At 46.3% G+C, this 25746-nt stretch overlaps 1 protein-coding gene across 3 annotated transcripts in view; it reads right to left on the minus strand.

Moving 5' to 3' along the window:
- Positions 1-12004, minus strand: part of zswim5 (zinc finger, SWIM-type containing 5) — a 47932-nt gene extending 35928 nt beyond the window's left edge. The window contains exon 1 of one of the 3 annotated variants that reach the window (XM_031562888.2): positions 11380-12004. In XM_031562888.2, coding sequence (XP_031418748.1) covers positions 11380-11878 — 499 coding nt within the window. In that variant the 5' untranslated portion in view covers positions 11879-12004. The remainder of the gene's footprint in view (positions 1-11379) is intronic. The other 2 variants (XM_031562887.2, XM_012828005.3) reach the window with 2 other exon arrangements.
- Positions 12005-25746: the final 13742 nt, after the last annotated feature.

Genomic DNA, 25746 nt, shown 5'->3' on the forward strand with positions numbered 1-25746 from the left:
AAAAGCGAGTAGGAAAGAGAGAGAGAGGGCGAGAGAGTCTGATCGGGGCTCTGGGGGTTGTCTGGAGGAGGGGCGATGGGGTAGAGGTGGGAGGGGGGTGTAGTCCTGTGGGGATCTCACATATGCCCTTGGACAAGCTATGGGAAATTCCCCCTGAGAGAGGAGTATTTTATTAACCTCGACTACACACACACACACACTCACTCACACACACACACTCACTCACACACACACTCACTCTATCTCTCCCACTCCCTACCTCTCTGTTAAATATTAAAATCCTAGCACCATTAAGCCTACTACTATGTTTTCATTACAGGTGAGCGGACCTCATTCAAAGTCTGATTGCCATTTGGTCTATCTGTAATGTACAGTTACACTGCAATCACTCAAACCTTTAACAGGTAGCCCAGTGATAAAGGAACACTGTACCTTCCCTCCTGGTAGCAGTGCAGGCCTCTGCTGGCTTTAGACCCCAGACAACAGAGTTTTTTGAAAATGCCATTTTTTACCTTTGCATTTTCAAAAAGTTTTGCGTCCACACAACGTTTTGAGAACTATCTATCTAACTTATCCACACAGAAACACAAAAACAGGTGAAAACCCTGTTGCTAGCTAGGCCATTTTGAAATTCTTGCATAACTTACGTTGCAAGTTACAGCCGATAACTAAACAAGATTAAAGTTGTTATTTTCAAAAAGCTCTGATCTCGCCTGTCCACACAGCAACATAAGGTTTGTGCTTTCAAAAGTCTCCCCTTTTTAAAAGTATGTGTTTTCAAGCCCTAAAAATGCCTTTGTCGTGCGGACACAAAGCCAAAAGACAACATAACTTCTCAGTTTTCGCAAAAAAACTCTGTTTTCACCGTTGTCATGTGGATAGGCCCTTAGGGAGACTGATGGGCCCTCTGATTATCACTCCTTCCCATGTTGAGTTTGAGGGGCCCTTTGCCATGGGACACAGTGCACTGAGGCCTCCAGTGGCTTTCTCCTGCTGGGGGGCTCCGCTCCCCTGCAAGCCAACAATGCCTGCCCCGTCCTGCCCCCTTCTGTCTCCACTGCTCCGGGGCTGGAGGTTCACCCTGATCCTATTACAGCATGACAGGAGCTACAATCACCCATTCAACAGCACGCATTCTCTCTGTCTCTCTTTTTTCCCCTCGGTAGCCCTATAGAGGCCCAGCTATTCAGGGTATTGTTCACGGAGCTTCGCCACACATGACTTATGTGTGCTCAGGCCAGCCAGAGTCAGGTGAGCGGAGACGGTAATCATCACCTGGCCCTCAGCTCCTTAAAGTCTGGTCCGAGAACGAGCCACGGAGAAGATAAATGTTTCTGAAAAGGTGAGGGGTGTTTGCCACAGGGCTAGTTTTCCATGCTGACATTTTGCTTACCAGGCCAGAATTGAGGCTCTGCAGAGTAGCACATTTGAGGGGGTCCACGGGAGCTAAGAACCCATTATGTGAGCTGTGGGTTTTGCTGAATGGAGCTGAAAAATCTAATTCCTGGATCATCCACCCCCATCCACCTACAGCGCAGTCAGGCTGCCTATTCCCTACTTTGTTATTTAGTGAACAAGACAAAGAAAATCAGGAATTAGGGGAGAGGGGAGAGGGGAGAGGGGTAGCTAGATGTAATGTTTTAGGGTTCAAGCCGTATCTTTGTGAGAGAGAGAGATACTGACTGTGTTAGGGGAAAGCGTGAGGGTGCGTGGGGTAGGGGGTTCCAGACGTAGCCCTGCGGCTCTTGCCCACATTAATCATGTGGAGGGGTGTGTGTGTGTGTGTGTGTGGGGGGGGGGGGGGGGGGGGGGGGGGGGGGGGGGGGGGGGGGGGGGGGGAGTGCACGGATTGGAGAAAGGAGGTGCGATGGGTGGGGGCCAGGGGGCACCCCCCCTTGTTGCATGTTTGCATGTCTACTGCTGCTCTGACGTGTTCCCCTGTCAACCCCACAGTCAGTGGGGCCTACAAGACTAATGAGACCTCTCTCACTCTCTTCGTGTGTGTGTGTGTGTGTGTGTGTGTGTGTGTATGCCCATGAGTGTGTGTGTTTGAGACAGGGTTTGACAGGTTGGTTTACTTTGCCTTTCATATTTGCCTTTTAGCTCCCTGCCCTCAACCCCCTCACCACCACCACCACCACCACCCACCCCCCCACCACACACACACCCCCTCGCTCCCTCCTCTAGCACCTTCTCCTACAGTCATCTGCTCCATCAGCTGTCTGAAAGGCAAGTGCATAATGGGCCATAACAGCACAGCCACTGCAGGGAAGCCCAGTAAAAAAAGGAGCCAGTGGGAAAAAGGAAAAAAAAAAAGAGAGTGACTATGAGAAAGAGAGAGTAAGAAACAGAGAGGAGGAGGGGGGGGGGGGGGGTGTTCACCTATTACAGAGAGGCAGTCTGAAAAGCAAGCCTTCAATGCTTGTGCACTAAAGCGCAGATTAGATTTGGAAAAGGGCATTCAATATTTAATGGCGCACCATCTTCTACCTTCTCCTAATGTTGTGCATTCCAATCTAAGCTAGTTTAGGTGCTATCTAGCAGGGCTAAGCCCATTAGGTGTGCTCCTGCGTGCCGATCGGTTTCTCCATTTTTTTCTCCACGTGGTACTAATGAGTGACAAAGGGAGTCAGTGTGGGGTGGGGGTGGGGGTGGGCAGGGCTTTTTCATAGCAGGGGAATGATCTTAATGTACCAGAATTGGGACACGTCCCCATCTGTAAGGGCCATGATCAAATATACATTATGACCACAATTATCTTTTGCATATTTGCATTACAAATAGGCAACCTTGGTATTGATCTGGCTGGGAGACTAAAGCTGATTTTGTATGACTGAAACCGAAGGCGGGGAAAAAACAGTGACTTACAAGACATTTCACACTACATCTTCACTACATCTTCCAAAACTGAAAGAGCCTAGGCGTCTGCTTTCTGCTTCTGTCAATCCACAGGGATATAGCATCATGTGACAGGGCCATTCATTTCAGATAGCATTAGGATTTAGGATTTCTTTGAACCAATATTCTAGATTGACCATAAGACGTCCTCTTTTACCCGAACCTCTTTTAGGGACCTAAACAATGGGTACAGCCGGGATTTTTCGAAATCACCCCAAAAAATGTGGGTGTCGCCGTTTGCCTTCTACAGTCGTCAATCGTTGTGTGCATTTTTGCATTGCTTTGACCTTCCTCTTGAGGTTACACCTGACTGCACGCCAACATTTGCCAGTAATGTACACACCCTTCATGCAATCATTGGTCAAACTGTATCAGAATCATTACCCTCGGCAACAGCCAAGTGACAGAGCAGCAGCTTGCTTGTCGACAGTAGCACATGGCGCCTGAACAGCTTAGAAAGTGCCCAATACGCAAATGTACATTCACAAATGAATTACAGAAAAAGTATCTCAGTCGGGATCCGTGGTAAGCAGAACGCCTGACCAGCAAATGTGGCACATCAAATGAAGGTGGAGTGATCCACATGCCCACATAAGTTCCACAGAAAAACCAAACTGCAGCTGAGGGAGAAAGTTCACCAAAAAGAATACCAGAGCACATCAGGAGGACTGAAAAGTGTCTAGTGAAATGTTTTAATGGCAAGTGATTCTTTATTTCATTGTTATGTAAAAGGTGTTGAAAGCTAAACTATTTTTATTTGTTTTTATTATATTGTTGAGGGCCAAAAGTTGAATGGAAATTAATAAGACTGTCTGGCCATTGTCTGGAAGGCATTTGTTATTTGTCTTGTTAAAGACTAGCTGTATGGATGCATGTCAACTATTTAAACCCCCACCTCATACATTGCCATGGTGCCACCAATAACTTGAACTGAATCATCCCGCCACCGCCCTGCCCCAACATTTCACCCACAGCGGGTGTCCGTCTGCCCCATGCCATGCCACACTCCTGCCCCCATGTCCAAAATATGCTTACCCTGCATATTCTTGATGGCAAGAAGTACTAGCGGCCAAAGTATTAGCATAGCTAGCAGATTGCTAAACACTGGACAGAACTGTGTGTTGAAAGCCTTCAACTATAGCTCAGCAAAAAGAAAAAAAAAGTACACTCAAATCACTGGCTCTAAACAGACAGTACTAAATGTATTTAAGTCTTAATGATAGCTTTGCTCCCACTGAATTTGAAGCTGCCGGTTGGTTGAAACCTCATACCCGGCTGTCGCGAGAGAGATCATCAGGGTATCCAGCCCTAAATTAAAAGCCCACTGGCTCCCGTTTTGGCTACCTTCCCCAGCGCAGTCGGGCCGAGGCCTAGGAGGCTTGCTGAGGTTGCTCCTGATGTGTATTTAACTGCGGGTGGAGATGGGTGGTGTTTATTCAAGGCAGCCGAGCCTGACTGTCGCATGTTAAACATGATAGAGCAACTCCACCCACAGAGGAGAGTGGCAAGGCTGTGAAAAGGAAGGTGTGTAAACGGACATATCCCTTTTATCCCAGCCATGAAAAACACAGCGTGCATTAGCACTATGTGTGATACTGCCGTCTGAGGGACCAAATACACAAACGCAAAGCTGTCACTTCTGAAACTCAGTTTCTGAAACAACAACAGCAAAACATGTGATTGTTTCACAATGTGTTTCAGAGGCCTGACACTCAAAAAATAAATTTAGGCTGATTGTTTTATGAAGTAGGCTTTAATATACGAGAGCAAGAGTATTTAGCACAGAAAGCACAGAAATGCTTCCCCGAAATGGAGGATGTTTTGAGAGTGATTTGGTATGTGTGTGTAATGCGTGCCTTTGCGCCTGTGTTAAACAACAGTCTTACAAGTTAGATTGACACCAGGCCCTAAATGAAAAAGTGTCGTATTCGTAGTTCTTGCCCAGACACACACCCATTTCCAATAAAAGACCTCTTCTAATTGAATCAGCTGAAGCCTTTAAACCCCCAGTCCTTTCCATGTCAATTAGCAAGCCAACTGGACCATATTCATAAGACAACCACCTTCCGCCATCTGGGTGCAAATCCAATTGAAAAGGTTAACAAGTCAGTTTAACACTGCAGGTTAGCCAAGCTGGCTCTCTTTGGGCCTTTCATTCAGAAGTTCCAACTAGCTGTTCTTTGGCCAAGTCATTCACAGGTCAAGAACACATTTTCACAAAGAGCCAGGGATTTCTGCTCAAAACACTCACACTTAAGCTACAGATCCAATGCATCTATGACCGATGCATTACTAAATCTACTGTCCAAAGGGTTACTTCATATCACATGAAATGTTAGCACACACAGTGAAATAGCTCTTTTGACAACCATCATTGCATGGACAAATGTGATTACATTTGGATCTTAAAGATTATACGCATCAAAACTCAAGCTATGGTCATATAAATAAAAACCCTTCATCAACTTGGAGAACTTGTTTTTCATGTTATTCTGGCAACATGATGAAAGAAAAAAAGCGAATAAATGAGTTGCTTGCTTGACTGAAAGAGAACATCGACCCATAGAGATGGCTTATAAAGAAAGGGTAGGGAGAGGGAGAGCTCCCATGTGATATTTGCATAGGGGAATTTAACACGTCGCTAACTGCCATTGAGCCTGGCTTCTTTCTCTCGCCTTCTGGCAGGATATTTGACCCCAACCTCCAACACACATTATCCTTCCCCTGTAGTCCAGACTGGGGAAAATTAAGTTTCCATGTGAAATAGCCACAAAAAAAAAAACCTTCCTGCACACAAATTCTCAGCTGGATGAAAGGCTTGGGCATGGGGGAGGGTGACCGCCTAGATGCCAGAGTTTCCTCTTCAGTCAGTTTAGTGTTACAGCCTCAGTATGGGTAAAGTTCCCTCAGAAAGCTGCTGCTAAACGTAGGAGAGGATATGTTTTTTTCCCTAGTTTTTTTATGTATTTATTTCTGCTGTCCTCTCTCACTGCCTGCCTAAGCAAAAGCCTCGTCATACTCTATGATTCTTTTCTGTTTTCAGACTCATCCCGCTGACTGATCTCCCCCTCCCCCCCCCCCCTCCCCCCTCCCCCTGCCTGCTCTCGCTTGGCTGATTTGCCTTCTCTCGTTTTCGCCCCTCTTTTTGTTTCCCCTGCAATTCTTTTGCATTTGTTAGGCAATTACAGCCAAATGAGGGTCCATTAGGCCTGTCTGGAGGCCAGCTCTTTCAAGCCTGGCAGCTCAACGAGCCCTGCACCTCTGACAATGACACCCCAACGCAAGGACAGCCAGCCACAGAGGAAGAGCCATGGAGCCACACACACACACACACACACACTCTCACTCACTCACTCACTCACTCGTCATACAAACCTCGACATGCAACTCCACACATCTACCCAAATTCCTGGGCTAATTCCTTAGCCAAATTTACGGATTCCACACACAGCTACACGTGCGGCGTGCACACGCGCGCACACACTTAGACAAGTCATCTTTTGCTCTTGTGGTGGGTATGTGCTCACATCAGCTGTGTTGCTCAGCTTAGCTGTGTTGGTGAGTGGTTAACTCTCTTGACGCCATTGCGAGCAGCTGCAATGTTTAGGTGTTGGGGAGGTGGCCGTGGGAGGGGAAAGTGACGCACATGACAGAGAGAGAGAGAGAGAGAGAGAGAGAGAGGCCTGGGTGGCACGTGAGGGCCGGGGGCCGCTGGGGAGAGGAACCTTGCCCTTGGCTCGCTGCTCCTGCACCCAGACTATCAATCGCTGGGAGGATCAGAGAGGTAGTGCTGGTGGTGGCGGTGGTGGTGCGGGGGTTAGAGGAAGAACTCACTGGCCCCCAAGCTGCCACAGTGCACTATATGAAGCAAACAAGCAGGCTAAGACTTGCTCAGAGAAGTGAATTGCTGATGAACTTAATCAGAGGGTATCAGACAACCCTGCAGCATTGAGGCATTGGGAAATGGCGGGGGGGCAGGCTTGCCAATTGATATCTCTGCGTTTGGGAGCAAGCCAGACCCGACAATAGAAAAACATACAGTTGTTATGGAAGCCATAGGAAAGTCATATGAGGTACAGGCAAGCAAAGAGGTATCTGGACACCGGACCATGATAACGTCTTTTAAAATGGTCGTCATCTAATTTTGAATGTGTCATTCTGAACCCTTTTTTGATGAAAGACGCTGTGTCTGACAGATAAAGCAACAGACCGTGTTTAAAGTACTCCATTTACTGACTAACACGTTTTCTTTCTATGTAGGCACTACCCCTCCCACTTTTTCAAATTAATTTGGCTCCTTTTATAAAGACCTGAAATGGTAGGCTACTCAAATGTCTCGTGTCCTTCAAAAACTAAAGAGCGCTAACAATCCTGAAGAAGGAATTGTTGCACTGATTTTCTTTTGAGACTTGCAGGCACAGAATTAATTACCTTGATTAAATATTGTCTGTCTGGGTGATGAGGGAAGGCACAGAATTAGTGGTCCCTTGTTGAACTTGTATGGCGCTGAATGAGATGTGTCCCGATTAGAAAGAGCAAAACAGCATCGCCATTCAAAGCGCACAAAGAGCCTAAAATCAGTGACACAAAGCCATTAAAAATGTCCAGACTAAACAAAATAACATTACCCTTTGTCTCAATAATATACACTGTTTTTTTTGCTCCGAATACTGTTTTAGCCCAGTCTGTACGATACAGAGGACACGCAAGTCTTCACCGTATGGGGGGGGGGGGGGGGTCATAGGAGCCATTCCCAAATGAAGTTATTCTCTTAGCCTATAATTCACAAACGCAGAGCTGCCTACACTTTCCCTCCGCCAGCCAAATGTATAGAATTACAAGACCAGACCAGACAGTGGCGCCTAAGGGGGAGATTGCCATTCATCCTAAAATTAGAACATTGGAACATTTTTTTTTAATATTATTGTGTGAGCAAAATAAAAAAATAAAAAAATAACCAGTGGGAAGGACCTCACAAAACAAAAAGAGGCATGTGTTTTCCCCCCGAAATGGCCAGCCCAACAGATGAAATATGTCACACATTTTGAAAGGGTCTCATCTCTAAAGTAACGAGTTTCAGTGGCACTGATTCCGGGTGCAAAATCCAGACCGATACATCTGAGGGGAGGGTACGGGCACTTTTAAATCCCCTCTTTGAATTGTGGTCCGTTTAAAACCTAGCCCAGGAGGGGGAAACCACAAAACTGCATGTTGGAGGCAGCAACCAAACTTTGCACCAAGATGAGGCAGCTTTGGTGTGCTTAGGATCTGAGCAGCTTCCCACATCTCACTCTGGAAAGCTGTAATCCACTGAAACTTTTGCCTCCTCTCCCCAGTACAGAGTAGCCTTCATAAAAGGGAGCCATTTAAGCTTTGTGCTATTAGGAGGGAGCTGCACTTTTAACAACACCCACCCCCAACCCACCCCCAACACACACACACACACACACACACACACACACACACACACACACACACACACACACACACCACACACACCACACACACCGCACGCACATAACAACACCTCTCCTCCCCTTTCCCTGAGAGTAAGGGCTTCTTTCTACAGCCGGCTAACAAAGCATGACCCAATAAACCTTTAGCCTGACTCAAAGCTCAAACCACCTCTCTCCAAGGACTTTATCAGGCTGAGGCATGGCGGGGGGGCGCATGAGGATGAGAGTGGGGGTGAAGTGACACATGGAGTAGAATTAATCATTCTAATTCAAAACCAGAACATCCAATCCACAACAGCAGCACCTGCACACATTAAGATTTACATTAAACAGGCAGGACATACTGGGGATGGGTGACATGTTTCTATGACGATTGAGGCTACTTAAAAAGTCATCCATTCAGTCGTGTCTTAATGTGACATTATTAACCTGCCCAGCTTGGGTCCGGTGAGCATTTGCATATGAGCCTCTGTGAACTCATAGACCCGTAAACATGGCTGGTGCTGAGTTAGGACATTCTGGCCTATTGTTGTGGTTTCTTTAGGACTTACTCTTTCAGTCAGAAGCCAGAGGAGGCCATGCATGAGGCAAAGGAGAAATAGCAAGCAACAAGTCGGTTCTGATTCAGAATAACGCCTTAGCTTCTGCTGATAGAAAAATGTCCAGAAAGGTGCTGGTTGCGCTCCAACTCTTTTAAAGCAATGAGACACCATGCAGTTCATTTCAGAGCCACCTACTTCAAACCAGGTCAAAACAAATACATCCAGCTGCTTTGGACAAAAGTGTCTGCTAAACATTATAAACCACAACCATAACCATGTAAACCCTTGCAGCTGGTGTCCTCAGTACCATCACTGAGGCCAGGAGCTAGTTACTGGTAATCCAACCACCAGTGCCAAAACAAAAGCTCAATCTCGTCTAGCACACTATCGCATGCCTTAATGGCCACTAGAGCTATCAGTGTGGTGTCGGGAGCTAAGCTGTACTTCTAACACTCAGTGTCCACATAGTTTGCTTTAGGCCTACTTCATTTCAAATCAGCTTTGTCTGGTAGGACAAAGAAAAACAAACCCCCTTTGGAATCGCATGAATCCATATTCTTCAGAATTATGAGTTTGGGTTCTCTTTAACGTAGGCTAGTCCATCTAGAATAGCACATGTGGACAGTACATGTGAAACGACAGTTAACAAAGGTAAGATAATAAAGAAGGACACTTCAGAAACTAATTATCAAATCAGATTAAAAATAGATTGAATAAAAGACACTTAGGGAACTGACTAATATGGATAGTGGGGAGTGGTTTCTCCAATGAAGGAGGCCTTTCAAACCTGCTAAATCAGTGCCTAGATTATTTTATTACAGCCAAGTTTTCATGTTTCCACTAACGCAAGCCGTTTAAAAAAAGAACACAGAGGATCTTTGTGGAAGAGAATCAAATGAATCATGGCCTCTTTACTCAATTAAGTTGTATAGGCGTGTGTTTACCTTGCCTGTGCCCCTAACACCTCAGGTTATTGGGGATTTGGGGGTTTCCGAGACCGCTATTTTAAGAAGGGGGAAAGGGTGGGAGAGGGAGGAATAAAACCTTAAGCTGTTCTGCGCCACGTCCAAATGATATCCTACCTATAACTGACCAACTAAAATGGCACTACAGTTTAAAACAAAACCTTGCTTCTAGATGTCACAAGAGCTGCCACAGACCGGTGTGCACCTAAGGCTAAGTGACACAGTAACTTCCGCTGAGAAATATGCACAGACAATGTAGGTTTCCTAGTTTTCCTCTAGTTGCTAGTTACTCACCAAACAACATCTTCAAAAACTAGAGATCTGACATCCGAAAATAGATCGTTTATCATAAATCATACAATTTCCAGGACAATGTGAATTAATGGTACGCGGGCTCTTCCGGCAAAATGCTTTGCGCCTACTTTTCAGCAACCTAAAAATGGTTTGTTCTGGACAGAAAGGTACACGAACATATATACAGTACATCCCGTAAGCAAATCTTAGAGATTCATTATCAGATAGTCGATCTTCCTTTGTTTAAAGAAACCCAGTAGTCTTTTCTGCTGTGTTCGCATTGAAACAGCGAGACAGATCATCTGAACTGGAAAGCTATTGTGTGCGCGAGGAAGACCCAAAGACAGATTGATGGTTCAAATAGGATTTTATCGAAAATAACCCTAGCAAACCGAGTGCACTCAAACCAACCTGGAATGATGTGTGCTATCACATGCTTCTATATTCAATTTATAATAGGGGACAGGGGTTCTTTGTCTTGTCCAACCAGCAAATAAACAAAAGATAGGCTAGCTGTAGTAGGCTACATGAATCAAAGCGGATTACAGTGGGCTTAAATAATTATAATAAGAGATCCAATAACAGTTGACGTCCAATACGTGCCCTCTTCCAAGAAACGCTTTAAAGCAGTATAAACAACTTCAGATCGACACGACGTGAAATACCAATGCAGCAACAATAAAGGTCTATTGTGACCACCACCGTCTGCTTTTTTCTCCCCTCGAGCTGGGAAATATAATTTTCTCCGCACCGAAATATCTCACAGTCGCTGACGACCAGGACTGGATTAGAGTCGATCGATTCGTATGATGGGGGTTGCAAACCAAATGTCAAGTTGTAGTTATCCATAGGCTATCCATATTTGTGAACTGTAGGCAAAGTCATCACGTAATAGAAGGACACAACGTTTCTAACATTGACTAAACTCCACCGACAGCCCTTTAATTTTTAAAACGTCCAAAGGAGCCCCTCGCTGCTTTAGAAACACTATAATCATCAAAATCCTAAATCTTCAAATGTAAAATTATACGCTATTGTATCTAGGGCATTATATGGAGATCTTTTAAAATGAGGTTTCATAGGGTTAGCAAATGCTTCTCATAATTGCGTAGAGGTACAGTTCCTAGCTTTCCTAATTAACTTCGCGCGAAGGAACAGCTAAGCAGAATTGGGTCCGCAAAAGTGAGAAAGTAGTGTTTTAACGTTAGCCTACGTTTCACTTACCGACTTGTAAGACATTTTCCACACAACCAGTCTCCAAAAGCCGGATCCCCCGGCGGAAAGGAAGCCCATCTCCGGTGCCCCCTGCCCCCGTGTTCCCCGTTGTGGTTGTAACCCCTCCAGGGACAGCCCCAGACCCAACGGAAGCGTTTGAGCCCACGGCTGGACCTTCTTCTCCAGCAACGCGACACTGAAACGACGAATACATACAAATTTCCCTTTCGTTCCTCGGGAATGACCAGTACACAATGCGGCGCTGAACTGGCTCCGGGATCCGCTCGAAGCGTTCCTCCACCCTTTCGAAGGCCCATTTCTCCGCTACGGCCTTAGCAGCACAGTCCAAAAGAGATTCCGGAGAGCGAAGACGAGAGTTCGAATATCCCGGCCCAGGCCCCGGACCCGGTCCACGAGGAGCGGGTCGCAAGCAAGGTCGCTTGCTGGCCGGTGGTAGGGATAGGTGCAGCGGCGAACGAGGCGGTAGTTCTCCACGTCCCTCCGCCATGACAACCAAATAAACACTGAAGTCGATACGGTGGCTAGAGAATCGCGCAGACAGATGCACCGCACAACAGGAGGGAAGGGGCGGGGAGATGCGTTCTTGCGTCACCGCCAATAACAAACGCTCTCTCCAATCATGAGGAAACGCTGCACTGATAGCGTTCCTTCTCAACAGCGAGTACTATTGTGTATGAATGTATGCGTAGGATAGGCCTATGTGTGGGATAACGGTTTGTTATGTGTGTTGAAATCTGCACATGCCTTTCTATAAATGCAGGAAACTTGATTACCCTTCCCGTTTTTGCCAGTATTAAACACATTGAAATCAGTGATCGGCATCTGCCCTAAGAAACAATATAGACTATGCTATATTGAGTGGTCTAAAACGACTTTAATAAATGGCAATACACTTAGGTCTAAGAAACTTCTTAGAAACTACATCAGCGCTAGTCATAATGGCCAATTGAGTGTACACTGTGTAGGCAGTGTACACAGTGTAGGAAGCGCGGCCCACTCAATTTGACTACAAAACACTTCCTCTGTGCCCTGATGGAATTTTCAAAGACAGCATTTTTAAAGGCAATGGATTTCAAATTAAATTAACACAATGTCAACTAAAATAGTTCACAGAAGTTAGCTGTTTTATGGCTAACAAAATATTCACATTGGTGAAGAAGTGCTATTAAGTCATCAAACTAGTCTAGTTCAGCGTACAAGTCACTCTCAGTGAATGCATTTAAGTGAATAAACGCAAATGTTTAGTAATACACTATTGTCTAGGCCTTGTTTTGATTTAGGTCTAATATTCTAATATTCTGACACCCTCCACTAAATACAATTGAAATGATAGGCTAACCTAATGGGCTTCATAGATGATGGTGTGGCCTCATCAGAAGTATGTTTTCTGGAAGTCTAGCTTTTAACACGGTATTCGAAGCCAATGACTCCAAATCGCTCAAACTGACCATTTCGTTTTTCAGTGCTCACCCTAGTGGTAAGTTAGTAAAGTATCATGTGTTGCAGTGAGAACGGGAAACATATAAAAAATGATGAACTAAAACCGATTATATCTGAACTACCACACTGCAACCTCTCAGGCTCAAGCATCAAGACAAGATAATGGCTATAAAACAGTTACACAGACACATGAGCTAAAGACTGCCCCTCTTGTAAGATACATCTCCTAGGTCCCCTCATGACAAGTGAGCATAGATCTGTACTGGATAGGCCTACACACATATTTGCAAAACGGTAGTTTTCTCCCCCTTTTGAGTGGATGAGTGGAGTACCGCTTTAATGTCCTAATACATAATCAGAATCACCTATAATGGCCAAGGATATCGCAAAGCAAGGACAAGATTGTACATAGATTACATGACAATTTACTGACAATATTTAGATTGTTTGTGTGTGTGTGTGTGTGTGTGTGTGTGTGTGTGTGTGTGTGTGTGTGTGTGTGTGACAGTGGAAACAACAAAATTATGTACTTGTGGCAATTTAATATCTATAAAGCCACTTGCAGGCAACTGTGACCACGAAGATAGAAAGAAGTGTCAAATACCTGCACGCACATGTGTGTGTGCAGTTTGTGCATAAGTGCTGGCCTTTGTGCATGCATGGGTAGTTTCTTTTAGAAATCAGTGTAATGTAGCGTACTTGTTGTACACTGTGCCCATACTTTAGGACCCTTTGGCACTTGCGATGGGGTATTTACCATATGTGTAAGTGTTGTAGTGAGCTAATTCTTCAAATCTTAAAGTTGCTGCTTCAATGAGAGGCAGACAACCAAATGCGATGAACTGAAGTTTATTCAATCATACAGAGTTCCAGACAATTTGAGTGGTGGTCCATGGAGCATCTCTGCCAAAAATCAGTGCACTTACTTTTTATACTACAATTCCTCTCATATTAACACTATGCTTTTCCAATCGAAAGCTAAACACTTATCAGAGTTAAGCCAATCATCATAATATTCTGCTCATTGCCGAAAAAACATTTCAAGACCATGGTGGCTTGTGAAAGTAGGTGTGTGTCCTTGTGTATGTTTTTAAGACCCTCTTCAAAACGTATTGGTAGGTTTTGTCCCTGACTAGTCTGCATCCCCTATACAGAGACCCTTTCATTAATACTTGGTTGTCCTCGAACAGCCTGCAACTGTTTTTGCAAAACTGCTCCATGTTCACCACCCCACTGTATTACAACCATTGTAGTTTTCTACATAATCAACATTGCACCATGTACATGTTGCATAAGTATACTTAATTGACACGCACCCTGTTCTTATTCTGTTGGAGATCTATGTGCCCCAATTGTGTGTTTCCTAAATTTCCCAAAGTATCCATCTATCTATCTATCTATCTATCAGTGGCTAACCCAAGCCTCAACGTGTCATTATGTCCCACCATGAAGCATTGTGTGGATGCTCTACGATGGGTTTCAGGTGTTTGGGACCGGTTTATGGATGCTCTATGATGGGTTTCAGGTGTTTGGGACCTGTTAATAGATGCTCTATGATGGGTTTCAGGTGTTTGGGACCTGTTAATGGATGCTCTACGATGGGTTTCAGGTGTTTGGGACCGGTTTATGGATGCTCTACGATGGGTTTCAGGTGTTTGGGACCTGTTAATGGATGCTCTACGATGGGTTTCAGGTGTTTGGGACCGGTTTATGGATGCTCTACGATGGGTTTCAGGTGTTTGGGACCTGTTAATAGATGCTCTACGATGGGTTTCAGGTGTTTGGGACCTGTTTATGGATGCTCTACGATGGGTTTCAGGTGTTTGGGACCGGTTTATGGATGCTCTACGATGGGTTTCAGGTGTTTGGGACCTGTTTATGGATGCTCTATGATGGGTTTCAGGTGTTTGGGACCTGTTTATGGATGCTCTACGATGGGTTTCAGGTGTTTGGGACCTGTTTATGGATGCTGTTCCTGGTCTCCACCAGCATCTCCAACACAACAATGATTTTGAATGTGACATTGACATGGAATTAATTTAGCAGTAAACAGAGAGAGGATGTGTTTGTTTACGCGTGCGTTTGTTTGTTTTCCTGCTCAGGAAGAGCAGACAGCAGGTGCGGAGTGTAAGTAATGAGTGGCCTCCATTTTGCTGGCTGTCACGGCCCAGCATGCTTACTGCTGTCCAGTCGAGTGCACCGAGAGAGATGACAAGCTGACAGCTCAGCACACAGGATACCAGGCGTTTAATGGTGCTCTGTGAAACACCTCCTTTTTTTCTTTCTTTCTTTCTTTCTTTCTTTCTTTTTTTCTTTCTTGCTTTCTGTATTCCTTCCCTCTCTCTGTTTCTTGCGTGCTTGCTTTATACGCTCACTCAATCTCTATTTCATATCCTCTCCCCCTTTTTAAAACATTCTGTCACCCAAGACTTTTTTCGACAGTTCTAGCTCTTGCAAGGTTCTTTTCCACGCCAGCATGCCAGTCATTAGAGGCATGATCTTTGAGGGACACGTTCAAGAAGAGTCATACTACTTTTCAGTCCTAATACACCATATTGTGTGTGATTGTGTTTTCCCCCATATGGTGATCAAAACGAAGAAAATCCTTCCAGAAATTGGATTTAGTTTGATTAAAAGATTCACACATACATAGGCTACGCTGTCTTTGTTTTGAACTGGTGATCAGTGCCATTGTCCTGATAGTATGCACATTTGTGCCACACTGTCACATCAACACAAATCAGACAATGGACCTCAAATCTTGTGGTAGATGCGACCAGTTACCATGGCAATGAATATGATGGATTTGGGGGAGACAGGACAGGTAATTGGAAAAAAAGATTGATGGGAGACAAGAGAAAGGACAGAAAGTGCCTATCAAAGGCAGTATCCCAGGGGATCACCATACCACAGTGATGGCAGCCCACACGCTGTTGGGCCATGGTACCTCTGTACTCCAGTGTCTCAGATAAGCCTGATCCACTTGCTCTGACAGATCTGTTTGTCTTCTGCTATGTGTACTATGTGCGATAAGGGCTATGTTAGTGTTGGCCTCCCCTCCACACGCACACACACACACACACACACACACACACACACACGCACACACACACACAGATTCGACTGCTCCTGAGCAAAGCCTCACCTCTGATTTCTCATACCTTTACCAGCTTCCTGTCGAACCATATTTGGACTTGACACGTCTAATCCCACCTGACACAGAGTCTAAGAATGCGGCCCAGGGCCTCCAGGCTCCATCATATAGCCTGTGTCATCACAATCTCCCCGTCAATCTCGTGCTCTGTGTACACAAGGCTTCAGGGGCCTTGGCACAAGTGAAGCCAGGGGTGGTGCAGTGAATAGAGGTGGAAACCCCCCTGCCGAATGCGGGGCCGTGGAGTGGAGGCCTCCTCCCTCTGCCTTTGTCGCCCCAACCCTGACGTCAGCAGTGGTGGGCCAGTTGGTGGCTCTTTTTTTCTTCTCTCTCTCTCTCTCTCTCTCTCTCTATAAGCGGCGGTTGGTGAGACAAACAATGGCTGTGTTGATAGAGGAGCCAACTCTACCTGCGGGGCCTGATGTTTATCAGTGAGACAGTGAAGGAAGCCCCTTGTCTCTCTTTCTCTAACCCTCTCATTCCCTCCCTCTCTCTCTCTCTCTCTCTCTCTTTCTCTCCCCGGGGCCCAGGCTGTCATCGTCCTATCAGTGACGCTCAGCTACTCATTAAAGTGAGTCAGTGCCAGGCAAGAGAGAAGCACGGCTCACCCAAGTGAAAGAGAAAAAGAGAGAGGGAACGAGAGAAGGGGGGAAAAAAAGGGATTGCTTGAACCTTTTGTTTTGCAATGTCTTGGCACAGTCAGAGCCTGGGAGGCATGTCAGTTAGGGCCACAAGAAGTCCTTTCACCTCTCACAATGGGCGTGTATTTTTGTCATTCAAAAACGAGGTGAAAAAAAAATCCTCCTGGGTGTGTTTGTGGGATGTGGCTAAATATTGCCTTTCCACCAACCATGTCCTTTCAAAGGTCTGAGTGAGTCGGTCTGGATTCCTGGGCAAGACCAGACTGAACATTTGTTGGGCTGGCAGTGTGATGATTGAGATGGTGATGTCAATTAGGCGTTTGTGTATTGGTTAAAGCCCTGGCACAATTAAGGCACCAAAGAGGATGTGACATTGCCGGTTCTCACAAGTGTACCTCTCTCACATCTCTCTCACTTCTTTTCCCTCCTTCGATGCCTATAGCCAGCCACAGATCCTCTGATGAGAGGTTAATTTGTGGAAGAGCACACCCCCCCCCCCCCATCCAATCCAATCCAATCCATTTCAGACTGTGCCCCCCTCCCCCCAGCCCTGTTCTGTTCACACTGGAGGTGACAGAAGCTCTTAGTTGCTCTTCACACACACGCCTTCTTCCTCCAACCCCCTCTGAGCCTTGTCTATCTTTTCTTCCCTCCCTCTCTCTCTCTCTCTCTCATTCTCCCTCTCTCTTTTCTCTCACCAGTTACCTCCCTCCGTTCTTTGTTGCAATTCGACGGTGAGAGCCGCAGGTCTCAGGAGAGGCAGGCCAGTACAAACAGGAGTGACCAGCGAATGATCTCAGTTGACTGATGGGAGTTATCTAAAGGACACAGGGTTTTATTGGCTGTGTTAATGCTGTATTTACCATTGGAGGGACTGATGTGTCCTCTGGGGCCCAGGGGATGCAGCTGCAGTAAAGACCTACTATTTGAAGAGCCACCCGTATAATGGTGGCTACGCCTCTGCAGATCTGTTTGGTCGGAAAATAAAGGGAACTGATCCGTTTCCGAGCCCACCCCAACACTGCCGTGTAGGATTCCAAAGTTGGGTCTTGGTCATTCTCCCCTTGACGCTCCCCTGTGTCACTTTGCCCTTTTGTCTAAAATAGAAACAGGAAAAAGGCCTTTGTTCCACGTGCGAGTCTTGGTTTTGAGGTTAAGAACTGCAGATGAACACGCATACTAAGACAGAGACAGACAGACAGACAGACAGACAGAGCAAGAAAGAAAGACAGAGAGAGAAGCTTAATCACCCTGGATGGCTTTGAAATGGCATGTGTGGAAATAGATTTTTTTTTTTTTCTTCTGTCTCAGCCCAATGGTGTGTGATTGGTGGGATGCCTTTGATGGAGTTAGGGGAATTCACACACAGCAGGGCTTTGGGCCCCATTGGCCTTCAGAGGTTTTGAGAGAAAGAGTAGTATGTGTATGCTTATGTGAAGGGGGGGAAGGGCCATTGATAACTGTGGCATGTGTATTTGCAGAGGACAGATGCATCCACAGGCTGACTTCATTTGCATGTTCAAACAAGGATAAAGCTAGTATTAAATAAAAGCAGATCCAGGAGGGCACTACTCTGAAGGATGGGCATGTGATAAGATCAGTAATATAGATAACACAGTTCTAATCCATTAAGCGTGCATGATAGAAAAGTTCCAAGAGAACCATCTAATTTAAAACACCCTGATAACGGCATAACGATGAAAAAAAAAAGCTATGGCTTTTCTCTTATATCAAGAGATGGTTGTTACTTTAAGTGTCTTCATGCATGCTCCGTGTCTGGTCATCTGCTAAATACACACTGCTAAATAAACAGTACATTGCATCACATTATTAAAAACAATTTTTTTAACAAGTTTTTTGTGTTATTGCAGTGAAGGTTAAGGATAAGATAATAACATTTCATAAAATATTATTTACTTTAAGAGGAAAAGCACTCTTGTGGAGCAAAAGTGGGGCTCAAGTTAAGATGAGTGATATGTATAATTTAGCTGTGGTCTCCCGATCCTCTTTGTCAATGAATCCTCTCCTTGGTGGGTTGTTCCACCTGATTGTTCTTGCTGCTCACAGAGGCATGACTGAGACGGGGGCTGGCATGGCCGGCAGTCTGAACCGTTACCACAGCGCTGGTGTGGGAAGCCCGCGAGGGCCAGGGCCCGAGGGCTCGTTCCCACAGTAAAGGTGCTGACAGGTGGGTGGGAGGGATACGGGAGAGGGCCTTGACCCCGCGTCAGCATTCTAAAATGGCCTCCCCTCTCTTCATCGCCACTCCCTTTATGATCACTGACTGTCAGCGAGAACAAACATAATCTTAAATAGTCTGTAAAGTGCATGGACTACCACTGCTATATGTGCTATATACAGCAGTTCTACCTGGCAAGACTGTAGGAGCTCTTAAAATTACGCTTATGGGACAGAAGAGGAAGTTAAAAGCTCATTTGGTACATTTTTATCAAAGCAAAAAAGTCCACCATCATCTATCTCTTTAGATGGTTTGGAAATAAAAAACACTGCGTGAGTAAAAAGAATAGTTGGCAAATGTTTTCAGTGTTTTCTGTTTGAGAATTTACTGGCTTTTTTAGTTTTTGCAATACCGCCTACTGCAGCTTTAACACAAATGCATTTTTTTTTTTATGGTGTGCTTGAAGTTGTTTTGTTGCATTTTGTGAAGAAAGCCAGAGCAAGAGCACGGGAGGGACGGGGAGAGAATTCGAGACAGACAGAAGAGGACAGAGACAGAAGGAGACCGAGACCGCACCTCTCATTATGTGTGCGAAGTCCCTCCTTTTATTTGGTTGAGGAGCTTAATGAGTGTTCCATAAACAAAATCAAGACCCGTTTGACTTGCTGAGCGCCACTGTGAAATTGTGTTTAATTGCTTTTCTGTTGTCTCCACCAGCGCCACGCCACAGGATGGCACATTCAGACTGATGAGCATGGGCATCCCAGGGTGCATCGCTGCGTGCGGGGCAGGATGCCACACACGGCAGGCACGGCTCAGCCTCCGTAATGAGGGCCCGTGGCAAACAAAGACTCCCATCTTCCCACTGTTGAGGCTTCGTCCGCCTACTCTGTCAGTCAAAGGTCCGTTTGCTCCCTACAGCCTCCATATGGCACGGCAGCATCAGTCCTGGGGTCCGCACCACGCCTGCTCCCATCACAAGCAGAGTGCATCTGGGTTTGACTCCCCTACCTGAGTGGCCAGGCCTCGCTCCACTGCACTCCCTCCATCACTGGCACTTTGGAAAAGGGCAGTAAATTAATGATTGTAAATCATACAGAATTCATGAGTGGCAGGGTCCTAGTGTTGCTCTGAGGCGCCTAACAGTGCTCCCCAGCTCCAAACCAACCCCCCACCCACTAATAGAGTTTCTGTCCAGGCTGTTCTCTCTTGAGATGCGCTGCGGTGTGCGGGGCGGGCGGGATGACGTGTTGCTAGGCTTCGGCCGTCCGCTGAGCAGTGTGCGTTCTGGCCCAGTGCACCAGGAGCCAAATGTTCTCCATCAACCCCCATCCTCCTGCAACACACATGAGGCTATTGTCTGGTGAGAGCACCACCAGATGGTTTGCTCGCATCCAGATCGGCCCAAGTATCAGTTTTACACCAGGGGGAAGCCATTACAGAAACATACGCCCACGTAGCAACTAAAGTCCAGCTCCATTAGCCGAGAAGGCTGGGATATGGCTGTATCCTTTTGTGTTCACCAACAGTGAGTGTGGGATCCATAATTTTCAGCCAGTGAAGGATGGCAGGTATTTGTTGCACGGTGGCAGGTAAGGGAGAGCAACACTGAAGAAAAGGAGAAAAGCAGGAGCGAATGGAGGGGAAGAAAGGAGAGTGGCAAACTCATCACCGCATGGGGTCATGGCACACATCATCTGCTGCACTCTCCCTAATGACTGATAACACACAGCCGGCAAGGTGTGTCACACCTCCTCATCAGTCATTTTAATTGGAGGTTGGGTACACAAGCGGCACTGTCCTCCTCGGCCACCACGCTTGTTCTCTCCACACCTCGGCTTCTACTCACACTGGCCCGGCAGAAGAAGGTGGCCAGGTTTGGATACTTCCTACTGAAACACTAGAATTTTTAAGTTTTAACCCTAAACTTTCTTGATACTGTGAAACATCCATTGTTAATAGAACTCAAAATGAAGTTCCAGTGGATAGGATCCTCCTTAAAAAAAAAAAAGGAGCATCAACTGGGACATACACATTCACACCCTGACACATCCAAGAGGCTCATGGGAGGGATAAGGGTCGGGGGTAGGCTGACCCTTCTTAATTAACAGAGCACATAAGGGAAGGGGGGATGGATTATTCATGGCGATAGGCAAGTCTCCCCCTAAAGCCACTCTCCTGTGACCATAGTCAGCAGAGATAAGGAGGGGCATGATAGAGTCTCTCTCTCTCTCTCTATCTCTCTTTCAAGCTGTTTACACACAAACTCAAGTAAACAGTAAACAACACTCAACAAGAGTAAAAATCCAATCAGCTCTGTAAGGCTGTGTAATGGCACTTGACTCAGACCTTTCCGAGCATGTTTAAACATTTGGGTAATTGGGAAACGCTGTGGATCTCCGGGGGAAGATGATGCAGTGTGGGTTAGAAGTGCACTGTTATGGTTTAGACTGAGTGTCAGTCCAGGTGACTCACACCAGCTGTGCCTTGGCGCTCGTCCTCACGACTCCTCACGGTTCCCCCCGCCGCTGGCCAGGCTAGTTCTAGTGCCGAGGTAAACCATGTGCCAGACTGAGAAATGGCTCCCTCTTTCAAAAATAAACACCCAGGCCAGCATGAGCACGTCAAGGAGCCCCGACTCCACCAACACTCCCCAGACTGTCCCCCCAGCTCCAGCAGTCACACAAGGATGCCCAGACGTTGGGATCATCGATTTTTCATGCTCCTCAACAGTCTTTCACACCAATTGCCAATAATGGCTCTCATCTTCAGTTTTTTCGATTGGGGATGATTAAGAGAGTCTCGGCTATCTTGTTCCAAATAATAGAAGTCAGGCAGATCTGAAAAGCAGGGCACTTCACAGCAAAAAAGTGAATCTGGCGCCCCCCCCCCCCCCCCCCCCCCCCCTCCTGCCCGCCACTAATGCATTTCACAGTTTGTTTATTAGCGTGCCAGCCATGTGGAATGTAGAGTAATGACACCGCGGAGAAAGGAGGGCTGCAGGGATGATTAGCTAACTGGAGCATCAGTGACTGGGACGATCACAAAATAGGGGCCTTTCAGAGAAGACATGTGCATACATACAACACACATATACAATCACACACACACACACACACACACACACACACACATACACACACACACACACACACACACACACACACACAGAGAGAGAGACACACACACACACACACTCACTCCCAGTCAACTCCTCAGACAAGTGCAATTTGTATGAGTGAGGAATGCTGATGTCATAAGTCAAGTTTCCTCGGGGCCTTGTCACTGTGCCTCCCATAACTCCACCCACAACCTCTCTCTTTCTTTCACTCTCTTTTTTTTTACTCTCTTTCTCTCTCTCATGAACACACACACATGCCTTTCATCACATTTACTCCTCCACAGCCCTCAGGGGAGGAGGCAACTTTTCGGCGCAACACAAATCATACACAAAGTTCCCGAGTTAAGTTATTCAGCCATAATTGAAAGGAGGTAATTATTTCCGTCCTCGTCAGAGGAAGGGAGGGACTTTCGCGCACAAAGCCGCCTCTCTCTCTTGTCCCCCGTTTGTCCCGCAGTGACTCACCAGCCAGGGCTTTTAAAGCCCATCTGAGCTCTAAGCGAGCTCCTCCATACAGGCGACATTATGCTGTCACTAATGATGATGAAAGAGTGAGACAAGGGGCCCTGAACTCTGAGGCCGATCAGGAAGGATCGAGAGGCTCGGTTTCCGGTCGTGGCACCCGATGGTCGGGTTTTGACGCCTACGCCGTTTGACACGCCCAGGTCACTTGGCGGAAGAGGCAACTGAGAGACAGCACACACACACACACACACACACACACACACACATACAGAGACACACACACATACAGAGACACACACAGACACAGTTCACAGTTGGAACGTCAAGGCAGACGGGCATGGAGAACCACAGCAGGTGCCATGGCGACCAGCTGTCATTTTGCGGAAAGGCGGAGGGGGTGAGAGAAAAAGTATGGCGTTTGCCCAAATAGCTAATAGTGCCATCAATTTATGCGCTGGCCCAATGACACCAGTGGCGGATTGGATCGGAAGGGAAGCGGTGCATTATGTGAGAGTACTCTTTGTTGTTTGAGTGTGTTCAAGGACGCCTTTCAAACAACCATGCCTCTTTGGCTCTCCCCCAACATACTCCAGGCTCAGTGCTTGAGCGACCATACAAAAAGGAGGATGGGTACTTGGAAATCTGCGATGGATTTTCAAAAGCCACACTTATGTGTGGAACAAAAAGGTGGTGGAGAGGCAAAGAGAATTGCATTCGGTTTGCTCCAAACAGTGTTCAAAGAGGAAGAGTTTGGAAGAAGAAGTGCTGTTCCAATGCCCCCCCCCCCCCACCCCAAAAAGACAAGGATGAATCATACAGGCAGCTAAAGGGAGACCAATGGAGACAAGGACACTTCTGAATTTTAATCGCAACAGTAATTGCAGTCAGAAGTGCTTTTAGAGCAGTTGAATGCAGTCATTATTTTACTGTACATCTCAAATATTGAACTGACTGTAGCAAAGGGGAAGAACATTTTCCTCCAGGTGGTTAAAGGCAAAAAAGATAGAACACCTGGACCACTGTGTTAGCTTTATCTTCCTATTCCTTCATTTTTTTTTCTCTTTTTCACCCCTTCTCTCTGTACCTCTCTCCTTGTTTTCAAGTTGTTTTTCTATTCAAATCAGCCATGACCACCTGCCAACACTCATCCATCCATTCTAAGCACCCCCTATTCTCTCCCTTTCTCTCTCTCTCCTCTCCTCTACTTTCCCTTTCTCCATTTCCACTCCCGTAGTCCTCTTACTGTAATTCTCATACCATTCCCCAGTCTCATCCTTTCCGAAGCTCTCATCCCCCTCTTAGCCCCTCAACTCTTCTTCTGCCTTCGATCTCTCTCTCTCTCTCTCTCTCTCTCTCTCTCTCTCTCTGCCCTGCACTCTCCGGCTGTTGCTCCAGATATTAAAACAAATCAGCCATGAAATAAGCTCCTTCCTTCGTCCTTAGCCCGAGCTGTCGCAGTTCATTCCTGTCTACATCAGACACATTTGCCCGCCCACCTCTCTGCTCAGGAGACTGCCTCGCCTCCTCCTCCCCTTAACTTTCCCCCGCAGTCACCTCCAAAAATCCCCTCTGAGGCTGCCATCCACCGAGCCAGAGCACTCCTGTCTGAGACCCTAACCCAATCACTCCAAAAGATGCACTGCCACTAATAATGACACTCACACAGCATACCTGAGTGGCCACGTGGTGCTCATGGCCGCCGACTGTGACTGGGCTGAAGAAAGAAAAAAAAACCCTGCATTTGTTTTTTCAAAGGGCAAACAAAAGCACGACGATTCACCTGTTTAGGTTCTGCATTGCACAAAATGGATGCCACAGAGAGCTGAGGAGAGAAAGGGGTCGGGTGGGGCCTGCTTGTCAGAGCCCGTTTGGGAGAATTTGTTGTGTATGTGTGTGTTGTGTGTGTGTGTATATCCTGGTGTGAATGATTTGTGATGCCAGCAGCGGGTAAGATGTCATATTTCCGTGCATGTCCCTATGATTTGTTACAGCTCACTGTCCCTCGGGGGGATGTTCCCTACACCACATCTCCATTAACATGGGGAGGCTGGCTGCTCCTGAGATGTCTGCTCCAATTCTTTTGGATCGTGGGCCACCCCAGGGGGGGGTGCGGGGGCACTGGTCCTCTACACGTCTGCCCCCACTGCCACAACACGGAGGAGAGGTAAACACACATACGTACGCGGGCATGTGTTTGGGCATATGTACTGTACATGCTTGTAGGCACCATAGCCAGGGTATGCCATGGTATGTGTGACATTAAATAATAAATGAAAAAAAAAGACATTAACTGTTTTGGAGTGCCAATTCAAACAGACTGATTTTTCATTAGTTTTAGTCATTAAATAAATGATTATATTATATAGCCTGGCCTTCAGTTTCGGCTACAAAAAAAAAAAATTGTTCCAATTGGGAAATACAATCTCCCATCTTGTGCCATGATAGGCCGGTAGCATCACCTATACTGCACAGACAGCTCACTAGACTGTAACTACAACTCATATACAGTAGGAATAGTTACGCTGCAGAGTTTAACTTTGTGTATGGAAGGAGGTCAAATACATGGAAATACAGCCAATAGAATATACTTCTACTGAGATTGAGGCTACCTTGCCAACAAGAGCTGTTAGAATAGTACATTGTTGCATTATTTCATTTAAAAACATGTGAAATAGCAAGTTTTACCTTATCAGCACAAATTATACAGCAATTTGTTGTATCAGGAGTTTGCTGGTACAATATGATCCAGTAGCCACTGCCTTTCTATTTTATTAATAATTCTTAGACTACATTTCTATTCAGCCCCTCCATCACCCACCATCATGGTATATATAACATCACTGTATGTTCAGCTATCAGTACAAGCATCTGTGAAAACATACTTACGTGTATTACTGTTGCCATAAGCATACGTAACAGACTGCTATATTCCTATAGTTGAAACAAAGGCTGCATTCCTCTCACACAATACCCTCCACACCCTCTCAAACAAAGAGGTCCGTCTTTCTAACTCCCCCTCAGTCCTATAAGTGCTACCTTGCAGCACCTCCGTCCACGGCCATTGTTTGGGCCAGAGCCTATTTCATTAAATAAATCCTGGAGCCATGGGCCGAGCTCTGGGGGTGAAAAGGGCTACCCCCGGGGGCTGGATTTGGGCCCTGTTGCTCCCCTGTGAACTGTGCCTGGCAGTGAGGCCTGGCTGCTCTGGGAATGTGAGCAATGAGGAGGGGGAACAAAGGCCTGCACTGTCCCCTCACAGAGTGTGTGTGTGTGTGTGTGTGTGTGTGTGTGTGTGTGTGTGTGTGTGTGTGTGTGTGTGTGTGTGTGTAGGGGGGGGGGGTTACTGGTGGGTGGA

The sequence above is a fragment of the Clupea harengus genome, chromosome 25 (assembly GCF_900700415.2).
Source record: "Clupea harengus chromosome 25, Ch_v2.0.2, whole genome shotgun sequence".
NCBI classification, from domain to species: domain Eukaryota; kingdom Metazoa; phylum Chordata; class Actinopteri; order Clupeiformes; family Clupeidae; genus Clupea; species Clupea harengus.